The 19,933-nt window shown below is 46.6% G+C and overlaps 2 protein-coding genes across 4 annotated transcripts in view; one reads left to right on the forward strand and one right to left on the reverse strand.

Annotated features, from left to right (window-relative positions):
* Positions 1-4,776, reverse strand: part of GNPAT (glyceronephosphate O-acyltransferase) — a 33,751-nt gene extending 28,975 nt beyond the window's left edge. Inside the window, exon 1 of one of the 2 annotated variants that reach the window (XM_027595922.2) lies at positions 4,550-4,776. In XM_027595922.2, the coding sequence (XP_027451723.1) occupies positions 4,550-4,624 (75 nt within the window). In that variant the 5' untranslated portion in view covers positions 4,625-4,776. The remainder of the gene's footprint in view (positions 1-4,549) is intronic. The other variant, XM_027595923.2, reaches the window with a different exon arrangement.
* A 23-nt stretch (positions 4,777-4,799) lies between these two features.
* Positions 4,800-19,606, forward strand: C15H1orf131 (chromosome 15 C1orf131 homolog). Of its 2 annotated transcripts, XM_027595926.2 has the most exons (7): positions 4,800-5,002; positions 7,098-7,444; positions 16,452-16,508; positions 17,239-17,334; positions 17,486-17,572; positions 18,137-18,189; positions 19,302-19,606. In XM_027595926.2, the coding sequence occupies exons 1-7, from the start codon at positions 4,915-4,917 to the stop codon at positions 19,438-19,440; spliced, it is 867 nt and encodes a 288-aa protein (XP_027451727.1). In that variant the 5' UTR covers positions 4,800-4,914; the 3' UTR covers positions 19,441-19,606. The 2 variants fall into 2 exon arrangements, with proteins under 2 accessions (XP_027451727.1, XP_027451728.1); XM_027595927.2 differs by lacking the exon at positions 17,239-17,334.
* Positions 19,607-19,933: the final 327 nt, after the last annotated feature.

Genomic DNA, 19,933 nt, shown 5'->3' on the forward strand with positions numbered 1-19,933 from the left:
CCGCACTGTTCACCTGGAAATACTTAGCCATCAACCACAGTTCCTGTTTACCTCTGTGTACCATTTCCCAGCTCTCCCCTCAACCGAGACTGAATTGATCATCTTCTCCTTTGAGACTTGACTGAGCCTTTCCCAACAGCATCTAAAATACTTCATTAACCTGGATTGTTATCTCCCCTACAAGATTATAAACTTCTTGTCTGTGTCTTACATGTTTTTATATTCCCTAGTAAGAATTCAGTCATTGTAGAATGAAAAAATAAATTACAGCCACTTCCTGAACCCTGCTGCTGATGGCTCCCCAATATTCACAGACTAAAGCTCAAACTGCTCCCAATCCGGTCCTAACCTGATGTCTAATCCAGTAGTTTTTAACCCAGGCTGCACATGAGAATAACCTGGGCACTTTAAAAATATACTGATGCCCAGGTCACCCTAGAGATTTTTTTTTTTTTTTTTTTTTTTTAAGTAAGCTCCACACCCTGAGACCAAGACCTGAGATAAAGAGTCAGACGCTTAACAGACTGAGCCATCCGGATGGCCCTAGAGATTCTTGATTAATTTGGTCTGTGAATGGTACCTGGGCATCAGAATGATTTTTAAAAGTACTCCCAATGATTCCTACATGCAGCTAGGGTTGAGTGTTAACTACTCATTCGTTGGTCTTCCCTAAGCCATGATGGAGAAGTATTTACCATCATAAAATAAATATATTTACATGGCCACTTATCTAGGAGCACAATACAAAGAGGAGCCCAAAAAAGGTTTAGGTTATATCCCCCCCTTTGTTTCTCTCTCTTTTTACAGCAGCCCCTCCTTATTTGTAGCTAAACAGGCTTCTCCTTGTACCTCCCTTTTGACTGCTCTGGAGGATTCATTCATTCAACAGATAGTTATGGAGAGCCCACCACATACCAGGCATTGTTCCACAGGCTGCGAATAAAGCATGAACAAGGCAGACAAAGAATGTGTACTGAAAGAGCCTACACTCCCTTGAGGAAAGACAGACAACAAATAAACAAGTTTACTTAAGCATACCAGCAGGAGCATGCTGGTGAGTGTTTAACTGTGCGAGAGCCCTAATGTATAGCATTCGCCAGTTTCTGTGGCATTTACACTCCCACCGTGGCAGATTTCAAGCTACCAACACGGCCTCACTGAACACAGAGCTGGGGGGAGATGTGTAGTAGGCATGATTCCATAGGATTTCCATCTTACAGTATCATAGACAGAAATAACCTCAAGGGCATAGATAATAGTAAAATCTAGTAAAATAATTAGGAAGTGCTGAGTTTTGAGTATTTGTTACTTTTTAACAAAGTTTATTTAACTGTAAACTTATAAAACTTAATTTTTAATTTTTAATAATGTCTCTGTTCCAACAATGGGCTCACAGACGTCATGGAAAATGAACAATCAGCTTTGACAGTCAGTACAAGACTGCCGTAAGCACAACACTGGAAAGGGAATGTAAAGGAAACAGAGTAACAAGAAGGAGTGACTGGAGAGCTGCTTTAGATCGAGTGGTTGGGTAAGGCCTCTCTGAGAGGGGATATTTGAGCAGCGACCTCAAAAAAAACCAGGGAGGGGCGGGATGGAAGGGGAGACAAGCGATGCAAATTTCCGGGAAAACAGCATGCCACTCAGAGGGAACGGCGAACACTCTTGAGAGACCATGCTTACTGTCCGAGAAACAGAAGGCTGGTGTGGTTGAAGCCCATAGTGCAAGATTAGTAAATTCAGGGAGGTAGCAATTACGTAGTCTTGTAAGATATTGTAAAGAGTCCAGATTTTTCATTCAGACTTTAACAGGAAGCCATAGCTTGGGTTCTGGGTATACCAGTAATTCCCCATCCCCAGTCTTCTTTTCATTCTGTGGTCTCATTGAAAGATTGCAGGCAGACCTATGGCCTCACATAGAATCTACTGGCTGATGTCTGACGAATCCATATATTTAGGCCAGACCTTCCTCTTTTGCTCTGGTACCATATTTCTTACTCTATCCGGATGACTCCACCACATCTTGTGATGTTATCTGGTCCATAACATAGTAATCCATAAGTTAAAAATCATTAATTTTACCACTGGCATCTCACACTGAACACATCCCAAACTGAAATTATTATATTACCCTGACTAAACCTGTTCCTCTCCCCAGATTTCCTATCAGCAAAAGGCATCAACATCCGCCCACGTGCCAAATCACAGACACCTCCATTTCCTTAGCCACGACATTTCCACTGTCCTAAATATCACACAAACTCACCCATCTCCCCTCTCCCCAGGCTCACTGCCATTGCTTCAGGCTTTCATCACTTCTCTGAATTACTGCAGTGGTGTTCTGCTGCTCTCCACGCTCTGGCGTCAGATTCCTTCTCCAGTGAGATTCTCCTACAGTCTCTACTCAAGTAAAGGTTATCCACACAAATAACCATTCCAGAAACCTAGTCTTCTTAGACTTCCAAAAATACAAATCTGATCATCCTGAAATGTTCCCTTAGAAAGTGAAGATTTTATCCTTAAGGGTGTATAAACCTGATATATAAAACCCCCTTAGGAAGTACCTTCTGCCTACATCCTTGGTTTTGTTTCTCACGTGTCCTTTATTCCACCCTTACTACTTGGTTCTTCCAAACATGCAAAGGAGGGGCTTTCTTACATGGATGCCTAGGCCAGCCTTCCTCTCCTCTCTCATCTTCGAGTCACAACTCAAAAACTCAGCTCAGGTGTCACCTTCTCTTAAAAGCCTTCTCTGAAGCCCCAAACACATCAGGTGCTCCTTCTTATTCCTCCCACAACATACCGTGCATGATTCAGTCATTGGCCTTATCTCAACTGTAATTGTTCATTGCCGTGACTTTCTTTCAAGTCCACAGACACAAGGGGTGGAGCTTTCACTTCCACATCTTGGAAGTTGAGATTGAGTAGGATGCTGTAGGTATGAGTGCTGCAATGTTTGCTGCAATCAAGAGTACGTCAAATATCTCTTGAGCACCACTCTCACATTAGATGGGAGTATTGTGCAGTGTGGCTGAAAAAAGGACAGCCTGAAATAGGAAGAAAACGTTCAGGTCATCATGAAAAGCAGACTATGCACACAAGAGTAGGGAGGGTTCTGTCCAATTCAGAAGCAGAAAAAGCTCTCACACAATTGCTTTAATTTTTCATGTGAACAAATTGGCAAAAGTGTTATCATGAAAGAACCAGTGGTAAACGGGGATGTAAAAAAACCAACTCTTTCCTTTAATACACAGGTGCAAAGCTGTAGTCAACTCACAAACCGGTTTAGGGCTGAAAAAGCTACCTGTGGCGAGTCAGATGTACTAAGCAACCTGCTTCCCTACATGTCGGCTCTGGAATAGCAGAATCAGAAAATGAGGTCAAAGATAGTTCTACCAGAGTTGTGGGGTGAGAAGGTCAATGAGGAGAGAGGTTAGAGTAATAACCCTCACAGAAGTGGACAGTTGACAGCAATTATAAGCCGAGAGCTCTCCCCATCAAGGAAACAAGCTGACACATCAGTATTCTTTGGAACATGGAGAAACTTCTGTTTCCTCCATATATAGCCCTATATATATATATATATAACGATTCTATTTTGAGACTGAGTTTTTTTGTTTTTCTTGTTTTGTCTTTTCCCTGTTATGACCTTCCGACACAAATTAACATTAAAGTCAGAAACTGGCACTAGCCTGCAGGACATAGTAACATGCTCTTAAAATGCACTCTTTTATTTCCTTGTAAAGTAGATAAAAATTAATTTAGTGGTTAAAATATATATATATATCCGTTGCCCCAGGACTGTGCAATCCTGAGAACTACAAAGGGTTGACCTCATCATTTCTTCACATAAATTGTGAGTGACCAACATTGTGGTGGCAAAAAAGATCGGTTAACATCAGGAGAGGGGGAGGGGCCTGGGGGTTAGAAAGCAAGTTGGGAGAGGCTGGGTGGCATTGGTTGTCTTCCAAAATGACTTCTGCAAAAAAAGTAAGGATGGAAGACAAAACGCAACAAAAATTTCCAGAAGTTCCAAATCTTCCTAGATTAAAAACTTTACGTCTTACAAACTCTATGCCCACATACAAGCCAAGTACTTTTCTTCCAGGAACATCACGGCAGCAAAAGGGCAGGGTGGGGAGCCGGCCGCATGCGGGATGTAACTCAGGCCGAGTCAGACCCGCAGGTTTCTCCGGTTTAATGAAAATTTCAGGTAGCCCTCGCTAGAGACGGAGATCCCATTCTCACGCCTCATTCCTGTATCAGGGGCTTTCTGAAGGCCCCGTGCCTGGTGGAGGGAACGAGAAGGAACGAGTGGGAAGGAACCAGAGGAACCATCACCCATAGAAACTTCCAAAAGCATACACACAGTTACACACGCAGCGATACACCGTTGCCTTGGAAACCAAGTCAACCACCTACCCCCTCCTCGGCGGCCCCGGGACCCACTCTTTTGGGCCAGGGGTCGTGGCCGGTGGGAGGCCGGGACCGAGCGGGTGGGGTCCTCTCTGGCGGCCCCGCCCCAGGCCTCGTTCCCCTGGGCGCCTACCGAATAGAGGAGCACGACAGCGCCGGGACTGGCGGAGCCGACGGAGAAAGAGTTAGACGAACTGGAAGAATCCATGGTGCGGCTGCCGTTCCGGGCGGGGCCTGAAATTCTTTGCTAAGCGGTGGTGATGCTGCTGCTGGGGGCGGTTCTTCCGCGCTGGGCGTCCCGACCTCGCCTAGGGCGGCGGCACCCTCTGCTGCCGCTCCACAGGACCCCGGGCGCCGCCATCTTAACCAGGACGGAAGCCGCGCCGGGACCTGCGACGCGCGCGCGCTCACCGCGTCGGAACTCGGAAGTGTGGGTGCCGCGAGGCCGAGATCCCCGCGGGCTCTGGGCAGTACCGCGGGGGCACACACATCCCCCCGATGGCCCAGGAGCAGGGGTTGGGGTCCCGCGCGCTTCCCGGCTCTCAGACGCTCCTGGACGCCCTGCTCCGGAACCTCTACGATTTTGGTGAGTGCGGGGCCTCGGAGCCCACGTGGAGAGCGGGCTGGCAGCTGAGGTCAGCTGTGCCTTCGGAACTAGGCCGCCCTCGGCTCTCGGTTCTTGCACGTGGAGCACCCCTCAGCTCGTCCGACCTGGTTCTTATGATGGGTCCGGCACACACCTCCGACAGAGTTCCCCTCCCCCTCGCCCCACGATCGGGCTCCGTTGTTGTTCTTCATGGATCGAGCCTCCCAAGTCGTCTCTGAGTGCGGGCGCCAACCTAGTTGCTTGTCGTTAAGCACCGAGGCTTTCAGGCTTACAGGGTGTGATGCACACAGGACCTTGGGCTCTCGAAAATAGCCCACCCTTTGTCATTTCGCGGCCCTCTGGGAAGCCCGCTTCCCCCACACCACCGTCCCAGCCCCGCGTGACCCTGGCGCGTTGGTACCGCCTGGTCACCGTAGAGCCCCAACCTTCAGTGTGTTCCAACCCCCGCGGACTTCAGAGAACGTTTTCACGTGAAGCTTTTCACAGCCTTTTCTTCCACCAAGTTGGCCACCCTCTCCTATCTTCCTTGGGGAAAAGGAAATAAAAACGGTTATTCAAGATTGGGAACCGCTTGGCACCTTAGTAGGAAGACAGTTCCACACACTCCGAAGAATTTGCTCCAGGTGAGGTGACATCCCTTGTTCAGGCAAGAGATAGCCTCGGCATTAGTGTCTTTAAGAAGCAAACGTTTCTTAAATTTGTAAGGTGCTGTTGCAAAAGCTATCGTAGTTTGGAGCCATTGCTCAAAATTCTAAGCTCACTTACACGGTAAAAATAATAGCTAAAAAGTATAGAGAATTTGCCATATAGTCCATGTCTTTCATGTATTTACTCATTTAATCTTCGCTTCCTGGTGAAATACATACTGTCATTAATCCCATTTATTACAAATGTAGAAACAAGTATTAGGGGTTAAAAAAGGTATTGAAGCTCACCTAGCAATTAATTTGCCGAGCCTGGGTTCCAATCCCCAGACTGTCTAGCCCCTGTCCCTCCCCTTGTATTGACTTGTCCTATGGACACAACATCTCTGTGCCCTTGGGAATATCGGAGGACAGAGAAGACTTAGTCTCTGGCCTTGAGAAGTTTAAAAACTAGAGGAAAAGACAATTCTGCCAAATCCTAAACATAGTTTATGTTAGCCCAGGCTTGAAATTATGCGAGGCGCTCTGAAGGCTTGGGCTGTAACTACCCATTTTTAGGTGCCCAATGCCAAAGTTTAGTTGACCCTTAATGTTAAGTGAACATAAATAAATGATCAGCTGATACTTAGCACTGTGATACTTGCACTGTAGGTGAGTAATGAGGTCAGAACCTTCAGGTGACTGGTCAGAATTGAACAGGTGAAACAAAGAGGAGATACGGGGATTTCGTAGAAAATAAATGTGTTCAAATTGAGTCACTTGCCGTAGGTTCATCTTAATTAATAACTGAAAAAAAAAATAGGAAGACTATGATACCCACCTGTAACCCTAGAGAGTGTTAAAAAAAACAAAACACCAGCTGCAGCGGCAGACATTTTTAGCACAAAGTGAGATCCCCAACTGGGATTACCAGGGGACTATTGCCTTGAGGTCGCTGTTAGTATGGAGTGAGGTGAGGGCTGAAGTAATTGTGCCATGAGTCCAAGACATGAATACAGTTAGTTACCTAGCAAAAGATGTTGCATCTTGGATTCTACAAATTGTGCAAATACAACAAACCATGAGAGACTCAATCATAGGAAACAAACTGAGGGTTGCTGGAGGGGAGGGAGGTGAAGGGATGGGGTAACTGGGTGGTGGGCATTGAGGAGGGCATGTGATGGAATGAGCACTGGGTGTTATATGAGACGGATGAATCACAGGCCTGTACCAATAATACATTATATGTTAATTAATTGAATTAAAATTAAATAAATAAAAATACCCCCCCAAAATTGTGCAAACACAACCCCCTTTGAAGAAAAAGAAATCTTTTGTTTCTTTGTTATTTCTGGGTGTTGATAGCCATGGCGTACGTACAAGCGCATTCACATGATTTGACGATTTGATAAAACCAAAGGTATTTTTCCGCTCTGTGTTTGAACAAACAGGAGAGGCAGAAGATGAAGCAGAACAGAAAAGCATCAGAAAGAGAGTAGAAAACAAGAAGAGAGGTGCCGGGACTCCGGTGGCTGTGGCAACAGAGCCAGCTCCCCTACCAGGTTCTTCTGTAAGAGGCCAAAGGAAGAGTGCCTCCAGCTTCTTCAAGGGACTCCGAGAAGAGCTGCAGTGTGCACCTGCCGTGTCCCCCACCGGTTCCCCTTCAGGACCAGGAGTCCCTAGTGCTGCAGTGTTTCCCTCAACCCTGAAGAACAACAGGGAGCCAGTAGAAGTGATAGAATTTCACAGCGGAAATAAGAAAAGAAAAGAGAAGCTGGGTGAAGATGAGGACACGCAGGTAATGAGTTGGTTAGTTTATATGTATATGGTGAAAACTCTGACATTGCAGTTTTAGAGAAGTCTCTTTTCTTTCTTTTTTAAGAAGGTCTGGGCACCTGGGTGGCTCAGTCAGATCATGGCTCAAGTCATGATCTCAGGGTCCTGAGATTGAGCCCCGTGTCGGGCTTCCTGCTCAGCGGCGAGTCTGCTTCTCCCTCTCCCTTTGCCCCTCCCCCTGCTTGTGCTTTCTCTCTCTCTCTCAAATAAATAAATAAAATTGTTTAAAAAAAATCTTTACAAAGAATATATACATGTATATGTAAAAGTTTTTATTCATTTAAGTAATCTTACACCCAACGTGGGGCTTGAACTCGTGACCCCAAGATCAAGAGTTGCAGGCTGTACTGACTAAGCCAGCCAGGCTCCTCTAGATGAGTATCTTTATAGACTGTGTCAGGGGTCCCCAAGACCACCCTCTGGCTTGAGGATTTGCTAAAAGCACTCACAAGGGTGCCTGGGTGGCTCAGTTGGTTAGGCGACTGCCTTCGGCTCAGGTCACGATCCTGGAGTCCCGGGATCGAGTCCTGCATCGGGCTCCCTGCTCGGCGGGGGGCCTGCTTCTCCCTCTGACCCTCTCCCCTCTCATGTACTCTCTCTCTCTCTCTCTCTCTCTCTCTCTCATTCTCACTCTCTCAAAATAAATAAATCTTTAAAAAAAATAAAAAAATAAAAGCACTCACAGGACTCAACACTCAGCATGTAGTCACCATTGTGGTTACAAATTACTACAGCAAAAGGATACAGAGTAAAACCAGTGAAGGGAAAGGGTGCAATGGGGCGAGGTCCGGAGGAAACCAGGTGTAAGTGTCTAGGTGTCCCCTCCCAGTGGAGTTGCATGGGTTGTGTTTCATTTCCCCAGCAGTGACGTGTAACGGCATGTGGGAAGTATTGCCAACCAGGGAATTTCACCCCAGCCTGGGTGTCCAGGGATTTTATTGAAGATCACTTATGTAGACATGCAGACTGACCTTAGTTACTGAAGCTCGAGGCCCCCAGAAAAAAAGTAGGTATTCACCATAAATCACATTTTTAGTATAAATAATCTGGGCAGACTTGGTGTGGCTTGGCTCAAGGCCTTGGGTATGCAAAAGCACTCTTACCAGTCAGCTCCCAGGAACCAGCCAAGGGCCAATTCTGAAAACAAGACTTCCTTAGGAATGTGCAGAGTTTGAGAAACGCAAGCCTGCTGAGTGGACCCTTTCATGCTGATAAGCCTTCTGCTTTATGGTGCTCAGAAAAGTCAGCTATTCAACAACTATTTTTGGCTGCAAGGCACCAGGATACAGCATTGAACAAAAGAGACAAAACTGCTTTTTCTCAAGGAACTTACGTTCTGATGGAAAGCAGTTGGATTTCACTGAACAGTAATCTCTCCCAGACTTCATTTGTAAGGCTCACTCAAAATTCAGTCCAGGAGAGAGGTGTAGTTGCTTATCCACCTTTTCCCACAGGGATATTATGGTTTTGTCAAATTCATTGCAAAAATCCAGATACTCTGTTTCTGTTGCATTCCTCACGTCCTGTAAACTTTCATCTATCATCAAAGGAAAAGGGGATTTATTAGTTTCCTCAGGGGCTGCTGGGCAGAAATTCGTTCTCTCACAGTTCTGGAGGCCAGAAAGGCAAAAATCAAGGTGTTGGCTGGGCACACTCTCCTGCAAAAGGGAGTCCTTCCTTTCTTCTTCCAGCTTCTGGTGACTCTGAGCATTCCTTGACTTGTGGCTGCATCACGCTCCACTCTGCCTCCATCTGCACATGGCCCTCTCTGTCCGAGTCCTCAGATCTCCCTCTGCCTTTCTCGTAGCCAATGACAGTTGTCCTTGGGTTTAGGGCCCACCCGAAATCTAGGATGGGTCTCATCATGAGGTCCTTAATTTAATTACACTACAAAGCCCCTTTTTCCAAATAAGATCCATTCATTGATTCTGGGTATTAGAACATGGATGTGTCTTTTTTTGGAGACCACAGTTCAACCCACTTCAAAGACAGTCGGGCTTGTCTCGTTCTTGGTGAACGCGTATGAGCATGTCCTGGCATCCAGCGCTTACCATGTCTTTTTTATGTTTTTTTTTTTTTAAAGATTTTATTTATTTAAGAGAGAGAGAATGAGAGATAGCGGGCACGAGAGGGAAGAGGGTCAGAGGGAGAAGCAGACTCCCTGCTGAGCAGGGAGCCTGATGTGGGACTCGATCCCGGGACTCCAGGATCATGACCTGAGCCGAAGGCAGTCGCTTAACCAACTGAGCCACCCAGGCGCCCTTTTTTATGCTTTAAAAAAACCAGCTGTGTCATCTTTCCTAGCATTGAGGTAGCTCTTCATGTCATGCTCACCCCCGTGTCTTCCTCGAAGACTAATAGCGCTTTTTGTAATCATCTACCTTTATTTTAGGATTCTAGGTCAGTTTCCAGCTCATACTCTAAATATTGGGGCACCGGGAGCTCTGACAGGCAGGCCAGGAAGCGGATTTCCTTGGCCCTTCAGCTGGCCAGAGTCCCCACGCTGGCTAGCCAGGGAAGCTTACAGTGGTCAGTATTACCACAGCGAAACCTCGTGCACCTTACAAATACTAGTATCTTCTGTGTGTGCCCTGCAGTGAAAAGGGTTGGGCACTGCTTTGCATTATATATAATTCTGCGTTTGGAGAAGCTGACTAACAAAGCATGTGAGTACGCTCCCTCATTTCCTCAGGTGTCTTGGTCTTCTGTTTCCTCTTACACTCGTTGTTGGGTTCTTTCTAGAATGGAAAGTTTTCTAATAGGACAAAAACGTTGGCATTGAATGAGTGCATTTCTCTGTCTCTTACTAATAGAGCATCTGCTGCCGGCTGTTGGATTCTTTTTCTTCCCGTTCCGTTTGATCCCTTTTTCATTGTAGTTGGCTTTTCTTGGGAACCTCAGCTCATCCGACATTTTGGATTTTGTGACCTTTATGAAATTTTTCAGTTGTGTTTGGCGTTCTGCCCTTTCCTCCTTTTTAAAATGTATCCTTTGAACACATGAATGTGTCTGGCTAAGGAGACAGAAAATGAACACAGTCAAAACACAAACGCCTGTAAAAAGACTTGAGGATGTCGATATTGCAATGTGTAAACAAATAGAAATGAATAGAACGTTAGTTATTAACGGCATATCCTGGGTAAAGGGAATGCCAGCTAAGGAATAGTCAGTCAGCTGGGAGTAATTAGGTTACGTGACGCTATGCCAAGAGTTTGTATAACGTGGTAAATGATAGTTGTGGCCCCTGTTCTCTGGAAGCTTATGGGTCATCGTGGGACAGTTTAGACAGACATGGAATCAGCCCAAATGTCTAATATATTGATAGCCTGCACAGAGTCAGCTGGTTGTCTTTGGAGAATACTTGAGAGGTACTAACAAGTTGGACAGCCCAGCTGGCCCTGCCTGAACCCAGGAAGTGACTTTCTTTCCCTAGAACATAGACCTGTGACGTATATACTGTGATTAAACAGCATTGTGTATTGAAACAGGTGTTCATGGTGTGCTATGGTGATTTATAATAAATACATATAGATTTGGTCTTTGTCCCCCAATTTTGGCGCAGAACTCCGATAACCCCTGTAATTCCCTAAGTGATGTAAAGGTGTCTTTTGTAGTGAGGGACTTGGAGAAGCTATAAAGGTGGGAGCAGGTTGCCCAGAGAATCAGCCGCCTGAATAGAGGTTTAGAAATTTCAGTCCCATCTCCCTGATCTCTGGGGAGGAGTAATGGGCCGGAGGTTGAATTAACTGCCTGGGGCCAGTGATTTTATCTGTCATACTTATGTAACGAAGCCTCTGTAGAAACCCAGAGGGCCTGGAAAGCTGGGTTGGTGACCGTGTGGAGGTGCTTGGAGAGTGACATGTTCAGAGAGGACATGGAAGTGCCTCGTCCTGTCTCACATGCCTTACCCTATGCATCCCCCCATCTGCCTGTTCCTGAGTTACATCCTTTTGATAATCAGCCAGTGATCTGGTAAGTTAGATGGCTTTCTTGAGTTCTGTGAGCCACTCTAGCAAACTAATCGAAGCCGAAGAGGGGGCTCGGGGAACTGCTAGTCTGTAGGTGGTTAGAAGCACGCACAGGTGACAACGTGGGCTTGCAGCTGGTGAATGAAGTGGGTGGCAGTCTTGTAGGACTGAGCCCTTAACCTGTGCAATCTGATGCCATCTCCAGGTAGAGAGCGTCACAATTGAACTGTAGCTGGTGCGGGAGCATTGCTTGTTGGCTATGTGGGAAAACCCTCCCCCGACATCACCCCATTTAGTGGATTAATCAGGGAACGTGGCCATCATTTATATAACATTTTACCCATTCCAACTGTCTAACCTACCAATGAACTTCCTAATCCTATCGCTTTTATAAAGCAGTGACTATAGAAGTAGTTTGACAGGAAATAGTAGGTAACAGATCATTTATGCACTTACTCATTTATTCCACAAATAATTGGGTGCCTGCTATTCGCCAGACCCTGGAGATCCAACAGCGAACAAGATACAGTCTTCTGCCCTCATGGAGTATACAGTCTACTGCTGGAGTCAGACAAATCCCAAGTAAATTAATAATGTGATTAAAAAGTTTTAAAGAGCGCCTGGGTGGTTCAGTTGGTTTAGCGTCTGCCTTCGGCTCAGGTCATGATCTCAGGGTCTTGGGATCGAGCCCCACACCGGGCTCCCTGCTCAGCGGGGAGCCCCTCATGCTGGCACTCTCTCTCTCTCTCTCTCTCTCCCTCTTTCTCTCAAATAAATAAAATCTTTTTAAAAAGTTTTAAACCCTCTGAGGGAAAGAAGTAGGGTCTTGAGAGTAAGAGGCAGAACGTCCTTTTGGTAGAGTGGGCAGGCAGTCTCAGGAGGCGGTGACACGAGGCTCTGCCAAAGCTGACCAGTGAAGGAAGCCGGAAGGGTAATGTCCTGGGTGTGAGAAGGCTGGAGGGGCTCTGGAAGCTGGAAACCTGGTGGAATTGGACAGAGGCGAGAAGCAGATGAGCTGTGGTGCACGGTCAGGCCAAGGCCAGCCGTTGCCAGGTCTTGCAGGCAATGGTCAGGCCTTTGAAATTTAGTTTAAAGTACATGGAGAGCCCCCAGAGAGTTTTAAGGGCATGAGGTGATGTGACTTACTCGGGCCCCTGCATAGTAAATAGATTAGAGGTGAGCAATGGCAAGAGGGCTGTGGGGCCTGAGTTAGGAGTTTATTGCAGTGGTCCTGGGTCAGGTTGGGGTGACCTGGACTTGGGATTGGAGGAATGAGTGGGTGAACTGCTCTTTAACGAGTGCAAGGCTGCCTATGAGGAAGAATGAAAGCACCAGGTGTGGCTGAACATGATCCAAGTGTTGCTTGGCTGGTGTGTCTTATCAGTATTTTCTCCACCTTTAGCATCATCTGTGTCCTGAACCCTAGCCTCCTATGTGGCCTCCATAGAAAAGAGATAAGAAGACATAATAGTAATAATAGAACAGTGGACTCTAGATCCGAAGGGGCTCTTGGCTTCTGCGGCCTGGACACAGGTACGTGCAGACTAGCAAATCACTATAATACCGAAGATTTACGGGTGCTTGCTACATACCACAGGCGATTACTTTGTTCACTAGTTCATTAATTATCTCACTGAATCCTCACAATTCATGTGCCCTGTCTTCATTTGACAGAAGAAATTGCTGCCTAGAGAGGTTAAGATACTTGCCTATGTTTAAACAGTCAGCCGCCCCCTATCTGCGGTTGCAGAACCCCAGAGCTTTGGAAAGCACAGTTTTGTTTCGAAGCTTGGTGCAGATTTGTTTGGCAGCAAAACCTTATCTGAACTCATGTGAGGCTTAGGAGTTATTTTTGTCTGTTCCATTTGGCATGAAGATTCATAGATATTGTGGCAGAAATATGAATGTACTTAATTACGGGTTACTGTCTTGGCCCCCACTGGAAGTGGTATATTGTATTTAGCATATTCACAGTATTACCTTTCTAAAATGTCAAAGCCTCTGAATTTTCTAAGGATTCCACAGAAAGGATTGTGGATGTGAAGTAAGAACCAGAGTTCAGGTTCGTACCCCCAGGCTTTCTGGCTTGAAAGCTGCTCCACCAGAGAGAGGGAGAGAGAGAGAGCAGATTAGGTTAGGCTTGTCATCCTTTGAGTAACACAAGCGCACGGACCCAGAATCTTCACTAGGTGTTACTGCTGCAGGTTCTTACTGCCCTCATAATCTCTGCAATATCTAGTCACTCCCTAGGGCGCAACCCTGAAGTCCCCCACGCTCCAGGGCACCCTTTACCTTTGTTCCACACCCCTGTTCTTTAGCAAATACAGTGCTGGTTAACAAGAGAGTGTTTATTTACCCAGCGACTCTCATTGGACAGAGGTTGGACAGTAACTAGTAGAATAAAAGAATCTAACCAGTGCAGCAGAAAATAGCCGTGGTCAGCAGGTCAGCCCGTGGACGCGTTCACTGAGCCTGGGGGACTGCCGACCTTTATCAGCCGCACCCCCAAACTCTTCCTTCCTTTGTTTTATAGCTTGCTTCTTCTTCAGAGCCTAACACGCAGGTTCTCAAAATCCGCAAACATTTCTCTTTACTGTGTGTGGGACAGTAAAGCTTTACTGGTCAGGATAGATTAGGCTGTGGTTTGGTAACGTAGTCTCTACATTTCAGTGGTTTGAAGGCAAAAGTTAATTATTTTTACATGACCATCAGGCTTGGCAAGGACAGTGTGTGCTGCTCCACAGCGTGCTCATGTAGGGACCCAGGATAATAGGGGCTCCACCGTCTGGAAGGCTCTTCATTGCTTTGGTGAAGAAGGGGAGTCGATGAATGGCTCTTAGAGGTTCCTTGTGGAAGGGGCATACTTCCCCTCTGCTCACATTGCTTTGACCAAAGAAAGTCACGTAGCCCCTATCTAACCTCAGGTAGGCAGCGAAGCCTAGAAGCAGGGGAGGACCCAGTGTTGCCTGCAGGTAAGCCTGTTGCAGTGAGCACCAGGGGAAAGCAGACAGGGAGAACCACTGATGGTCTCTAAATCAGGCAATATGTGATGAATACTGGACTGAAAGGTCTTTAAAGCTGTGAATAGAAGTTAGATATTGGTGGGGTCATGCGTATGGACTCAGCATCACAAAATAGTGAGCTAAGAATTATTTTCCAAGTGTTTGCTCTTTTTTTTTTTTAAGAATTTATTTATTTGACAGAGAAAGACACAGCGAGAGAGGGAACACAAGCAGGGGGAGTGGGAGAGGGAGAAGCAGACTCCCTGCTGAGCAGGGAGCCGGATGTGGGGCTCAATCCCAGGACCCCGGGATCATGACCCTAGCCGAAGGCAGACGCTCAACGACTGAGCCACCCAGGTGCCCCCAAATGTTTGCTTTTATGATAAACAAGGATCCAGAATCCAGACCTTTTCTCAAACACATCAAGAGCTGCAAAGCTGAGCTATTTCTGGTGAAACGTTAACGGAGGGCATGGGAAGGGCAAGGTACATACGTCCCGCCAGACCTGCCACCCAGGACCGCCCAGCCCCCTGGCCCAGGTGTCCCCACAGCCAGGATGAGCTGAGGCCTGCATGCGGGGACGGGGTTATTCTGTGGGGCTGGCGTTCGGGAAAGCAGGGACATTAGAGGCCGTGCCCCTCTCCTCTGTGGGCCACTTTCGCCCCATGGTACCATGGCTCCACAGCTCCTGTTGGGAGAAGGCGAGACCAGGAGACCTGTAGAGTGCTGTGACTACCGCGCTTCTCAGCATGGTGTAGGGCAGGGCACTGGGCTGTCCCCACACAGCGCCCCCTGCTGAGCAGGATGGACGGGAGGTGCTACCCTGGCGAGCCGCCGGCTGGCCATCTCTCCACCGTTGTCCTGTGGGGGAGAAGGGTGCCTTCTCTAGAGACTTCACAGCTTGTGGGGCCTGCTTCCTGCTGGTTCAGATTTGGTGGCTGGGGTTGAGTAGTGACCGCTGCTGTTAGCCAGAAGTGACAGTACATTTCTTTAAAATCTCAAGCTACTGGTCAGTTCTGTGGGCCGGTAACCATAGCTAGTGGCTGTGTCGCCGTAAAGAGTCACACGCTTTGAAGGCATTTGCAGCATCATTATTTTCTATTGGGAATTATAAACCAAATCTCAATTTCTAGAAGTGTGATGTTCCTGAAAGAAATATTTAGTTAAGAGAGTTTTATTAGCCATTATTTTAATGGCTGGATGGGAAGAAAAAGGGAGAGAAAGAGTTATTTAAATATAATGCTTAGGGGCGCCTGGGTGGCTCAGTCAGTTAAGTGTCCGACTCTTGATATCGGCTCAGGTCATGATCTCAGGGTCATGATTCTCTCTCTCTCTCTCTCTCTCCCCCCCCACCCCACCCCCCTGCTCATGCACACACTCTCTCTCTTCTAAAAAAATAAAAAATAAAAAAATATATAATGTTTACCCTCCAGCATCCCTGCTCCCTCACCCTCTTCTAAACCCCCTACTGAACAGAATCTTCTGCATGTGGTTTATGAGAGACAGACATCGGTCTCTCTCATTATCTTTTTTATTTTTGTATTTTTTTAAAAAATTCTCATCCTTAAGCTATGAGGCCTTAACGTTTTTTTTTCTTCATTTTTCTTCCATTAAGACTTTCGTGCAACTTGCTTGTGTTATCATTTGATATTTAGGCATCTGGGCCAGTTTCAAAGCTTTTTAAAACATGACTACTCTGGGGGCACCTGGGTGACTCAGTCGGTTAAGCGTCTGCCTTCAGCTCAGGTCATGGTCCCAGGGTCTTGGGATCGAGTCCTGCATCAGGCTCCCTGCTCAGTGGGGAGCCTGCTTCTCCCTCCCCCTCTGCCTGACGCTCCCCCGCTTGTGCTGTCTCTCTCTGTCAAATAAATAAATAAAATCTTAAAAAATAGTAAAAAAATGTCTTCATTTGTATTAAAAAAAACAATTACTCTCTTGGGGACAAATACTGCAATGATACGGTAACAGATGATCTTAATAAGAATTCTTTTCTTTTCAGACCAAAACTAGTATCCCTGAGAAAGATGTGGATAGACAAGAATTTAACTTAGAGAAGGTATGTGTTTTGAAACTGTTCAATTTTTTCAGCTTTCTAATACCAAAAAAAAAAAAAAGCTTCTATGTCCAGTGGTTGAAATAATGGTTAAGCAAATCCCACTGCATTCAGGTGATAAATATCAGGCTATCATTTAAAACACGCTGGTTTGTGGCCACAGTGCTCACGATGCAGAGGTAAGTAGAAAAGCAGGGAGGGATGTGTGTATTCTGCAGTTGTAACTAGTTTTTTAAAATGCATGAGAAAAAAGACAGGAGGAGGTAATTGAACTGTTTAGGGTGGGCCTTGGTGACTTTTTCTCTTCCTCTGCAGCATCTTTTAAAAAAACAAACACACGGATTTATGTTTGAAGCTGCTATGAGAAATGGTTTCTCAGTGTGAGTAAGAGTGTTCGGAGAGGTACTTTTAAGCGGCAGTTCTTGTCCGGAAGGGAGATAGCTTGTTTCAGAGAGAATCCAAGTATGCAGAGCCCTGCATTTAATCCTAATTCTGTTGCTCATTTGTGTGCTGGTGAGTCTTTGATTCAACTGTCAGAAATTCAACACGGGAGAACGGGCGTTGTGAGGTTATGGTAGGAAGTTACGTAAGACCTCCACAAAGCTCCATAAACCACAGCACGGCCGGCTTCTTGCTACAGCACATCGTGTCGGGTGTGGGCCGCTCCTAGGGGACAGAGCTCTTCTCTGGAGTCTGGAATGCACCTGGGGCTCATTCCACTCTGCGTCTACAGGCTCGCTTGGAAGTGCACCGGTTCGGGATCAGGGGTTATGGAAAAGGGAAAGAACGAATCCTGGAACGGGAACGTGCCGTCATGCTGGGTGCTAAGGTGAGGGGCTGCTTCTGTCTTCCATCAACAGACAGGATACATACAGGAAAGGGGAGAGCCCAGGGCAAGGCAGGGCAGGGGGCACTGGGAGATCCTTGCAAAAGAAAAAATGCTATCCCTTGGTTTGTTTTTTTTTCCCCTTGCATTTCAGCCTCCCAAAAACAGTTATGTGAATTACAAGGTGTTGCAGGAGCAAATCAAAGAAAAGAAGGCAGCGAAAGAAGAAGAAAAGAGAACGGTACGAGTAATAGCCCTTTTGTTACTAAGCTAGAACGGGAAGGTGGCTGCGACTGGCCATGGTGGAATGCTGGATCTGCTCTTTGGGGGGCAGTGTAGACCGCAGTAAGATGAGAGCGACATGCTCGTTCTCTCCACCTGTTCAGGTCAGCTTCATTTGTAACACCAGCCAGGGAAGCCGGCATATTCACGCGAGAGGTTTGCTTTGAAATAGCAAGTTCCTGCTCAGGTCACGTCAGCTACTGTGATCTTTTTCCCATCTTGCGTTTTACGTTGTAAAACACAAGGGCCTCTGACAAACCACAGAGGGGTTCATGCTGTGCTCCCTTCCTTTCCCCTAAAATGGAAGATGGGACATCTCTCCTGTCAGTCTTTTCTGGAACGACCTTTCATGCTCTTGAAAGAGTTTCAGGATGAAACCGAGTGTATGTTTAATATTGCCTGCTTGAGAAAAAGTTGAAAAGTAAATGGTATCTCACTGGTTTTTGATCACAAACCTCTAGTCTGTTTTTCAATCTCCATTATCCATTACTGACTCACATATTATCTTAAATTCTGAAATCAGGCCCAGGACACAGATATTTTCAAGAAAAAGAAGAGGAGAGGGCAGGAAGACAGGTGAGTGACATCCTCAGGTCCTGGGGTGGAGTGATCTGGATAAACCTATTGATTAGTTCTGACGGTGACACCCTGAGTATACGAGGTGTTTCTAGCCTGTTAGAGTGCTTTGCTGTCCCTCATGCATTCTGAGCAAGTCCCGGGAGGGGACGACGGGGGAAGACATTGTCCCAGACTGAACAGCTCCCTCAGAACTGAATCAGGAATCTTCTCTAGGCTCCCATTTCCAAAGATCAGACAGCTCAGGTGACTCATGGAGAAACCGAGATTCCCATTCCCAACCCCTGCTAAGAGCCTGCCCACATGGCAGCGCAGTCTGGGCCTGAGTCCTGTTCACCGACCCACCGCAGGAAGCAGAGCACCGTGGTCTGAGGAACAGAGCATTGATTCTGTTGCTACGTGCTAGTTTCTTAGCTTTTGTTCAAAAATGCCTTTTCTCTCTCCTTGAATTTACTGTTTCAAAATTGACTTCTTTCGTCTTAAGCTTTTGCTTGGATTCCTAGTGAGCTTGCACATGGGTGGTCATTTGTCCTGGCCACATATGTCTGTCTGTCTGAGGGTCCCCTGCGTGCCAGGCATGTAGGTGTCTTAGGTGTCAGGTGTCGAGGATTCAGCCATGATCGCACGGGTGCCAGGGGTGGGGTCGGGGGTGGTTAGTACCTGCCTTTGAGGAGCTTACATTGTAGTGAGGGAACACCCCGAAACATACAAACAGGTAAGCAAGGGGATGTCAGGTGCTGGCAGGTTCTATGAAGAGGTTGCAATAAAGCGTTAAAAAAGAAAATCACTGGGGGTGGGGGGGCCGGGCTGTCATTCTAGGGAGGTGACCTCCGAGTTGAGAACTGAGTGAAGAGGAGGGAACAGCCTGGAAGGATCTGTAGCAGAACATTCCACATAGAAGGAGCCAGTGCAAAGGCCCTGAGACAGGAAGGCAGCTGGCCTGTTTGAGGGACCACAGGAGGGCGGGTGGTTGTTGCGGTAGGGCAGTGGAGGATGTTGTGCACGGAGGACCCCAGGGGTTTGCAGGAGCAGACCACGGTCAACTGGTTGAAGGTGCTACCATCCCTCTTCGTAAGCTTAACTCTGGTACCTTTCTTTCCCTTTAACTGCAGGAAATCCAAAAAGAAGAAATCAGCTCCCGGTATTTTGTCCAGTGGACGGATCGGGCAGGTTGGAAGATTCAAAAATGGGACACTGATTCTGAGCCAGGTTGATATCAAGAAAATAAATTCCTCCCGAGTGGCTAAGTGAAGTCCTTCGTAAAATAGAGAGAGGAACAGGAAAGTGCCGCTGCATTGAAACTGGACCCCTACATGACTTCCAGATTGTTCTTACTTATTTTATAATTCATAGACTGCTTTTCTATTTTTAGAGAAAAAAACATCAGATAGAAATAAAAAAATTTGTAGTTTCTGAAGCGTCTGTTTTACGGTGATGAGCGTATGGTGGGAAGGGCCAGCCGCGCTGGGAGTATAAAGCAGACCTATTGAAAAGGATCCTTAATCTTGTCCAGTGAGAGTTACACTAGAGTCGCTTTCCCTGGTATTTTGTGCATTTGCTTGTGATGTGGTTTTTCATAAACTTAATAATTTATTCATTTGTAAATGCTAATAATTAGCTTTAAATTGCCTTTTTTTTTTTAAGATTTATTTATTATAGAGAGCGAGCAAGCAAGCACATGAGCAGGGGGAGGGGCAGGGAAAGGGAGCAAGCGAATCCCAAGCAGACTCCCCGCTGAGTGCGG

Source organism: Zalophus californianus, chromosome 15, assembly GCF_009762305.2.
Source record: "Zalophus californianus isolate mZalCal1 chromosome 15, mZalCal1.pri.v2, whole genome shotgun sequence".
Taxonomy (NCBI): Eukaryota; Metazoa; Chordata; class Mammalia; order Carnivora; family Otariidae; genus Zalophus; species Zalophus californianus.

Excerpts from the sequence above, each read along its gene's own strand:
- C15H1orf131 (XM_027595926.2), top strand. The coding sequence starts at position 4,915 with ATGGCCCAGGAGCAGGGGTTGGGGTCCCGCGCGCTTCCCGGCTCTCAG. Across the intron at positions 7,445-16,451 it reads GTGAAGATGAGGACACGCAG|ACCAAAACTAGTATCCCTGA; the intron begins GTAATGAGTTGG and ends TTTTCTTTTCAG. Across the intron at positions 16,509-17,238 it reads AAGAATTTAACTTAGAGAAG|GCTCGCTTGGAAGTGCACCG; the intron begins GTATGTGTTTTG and ends CTGCGTCTACAG.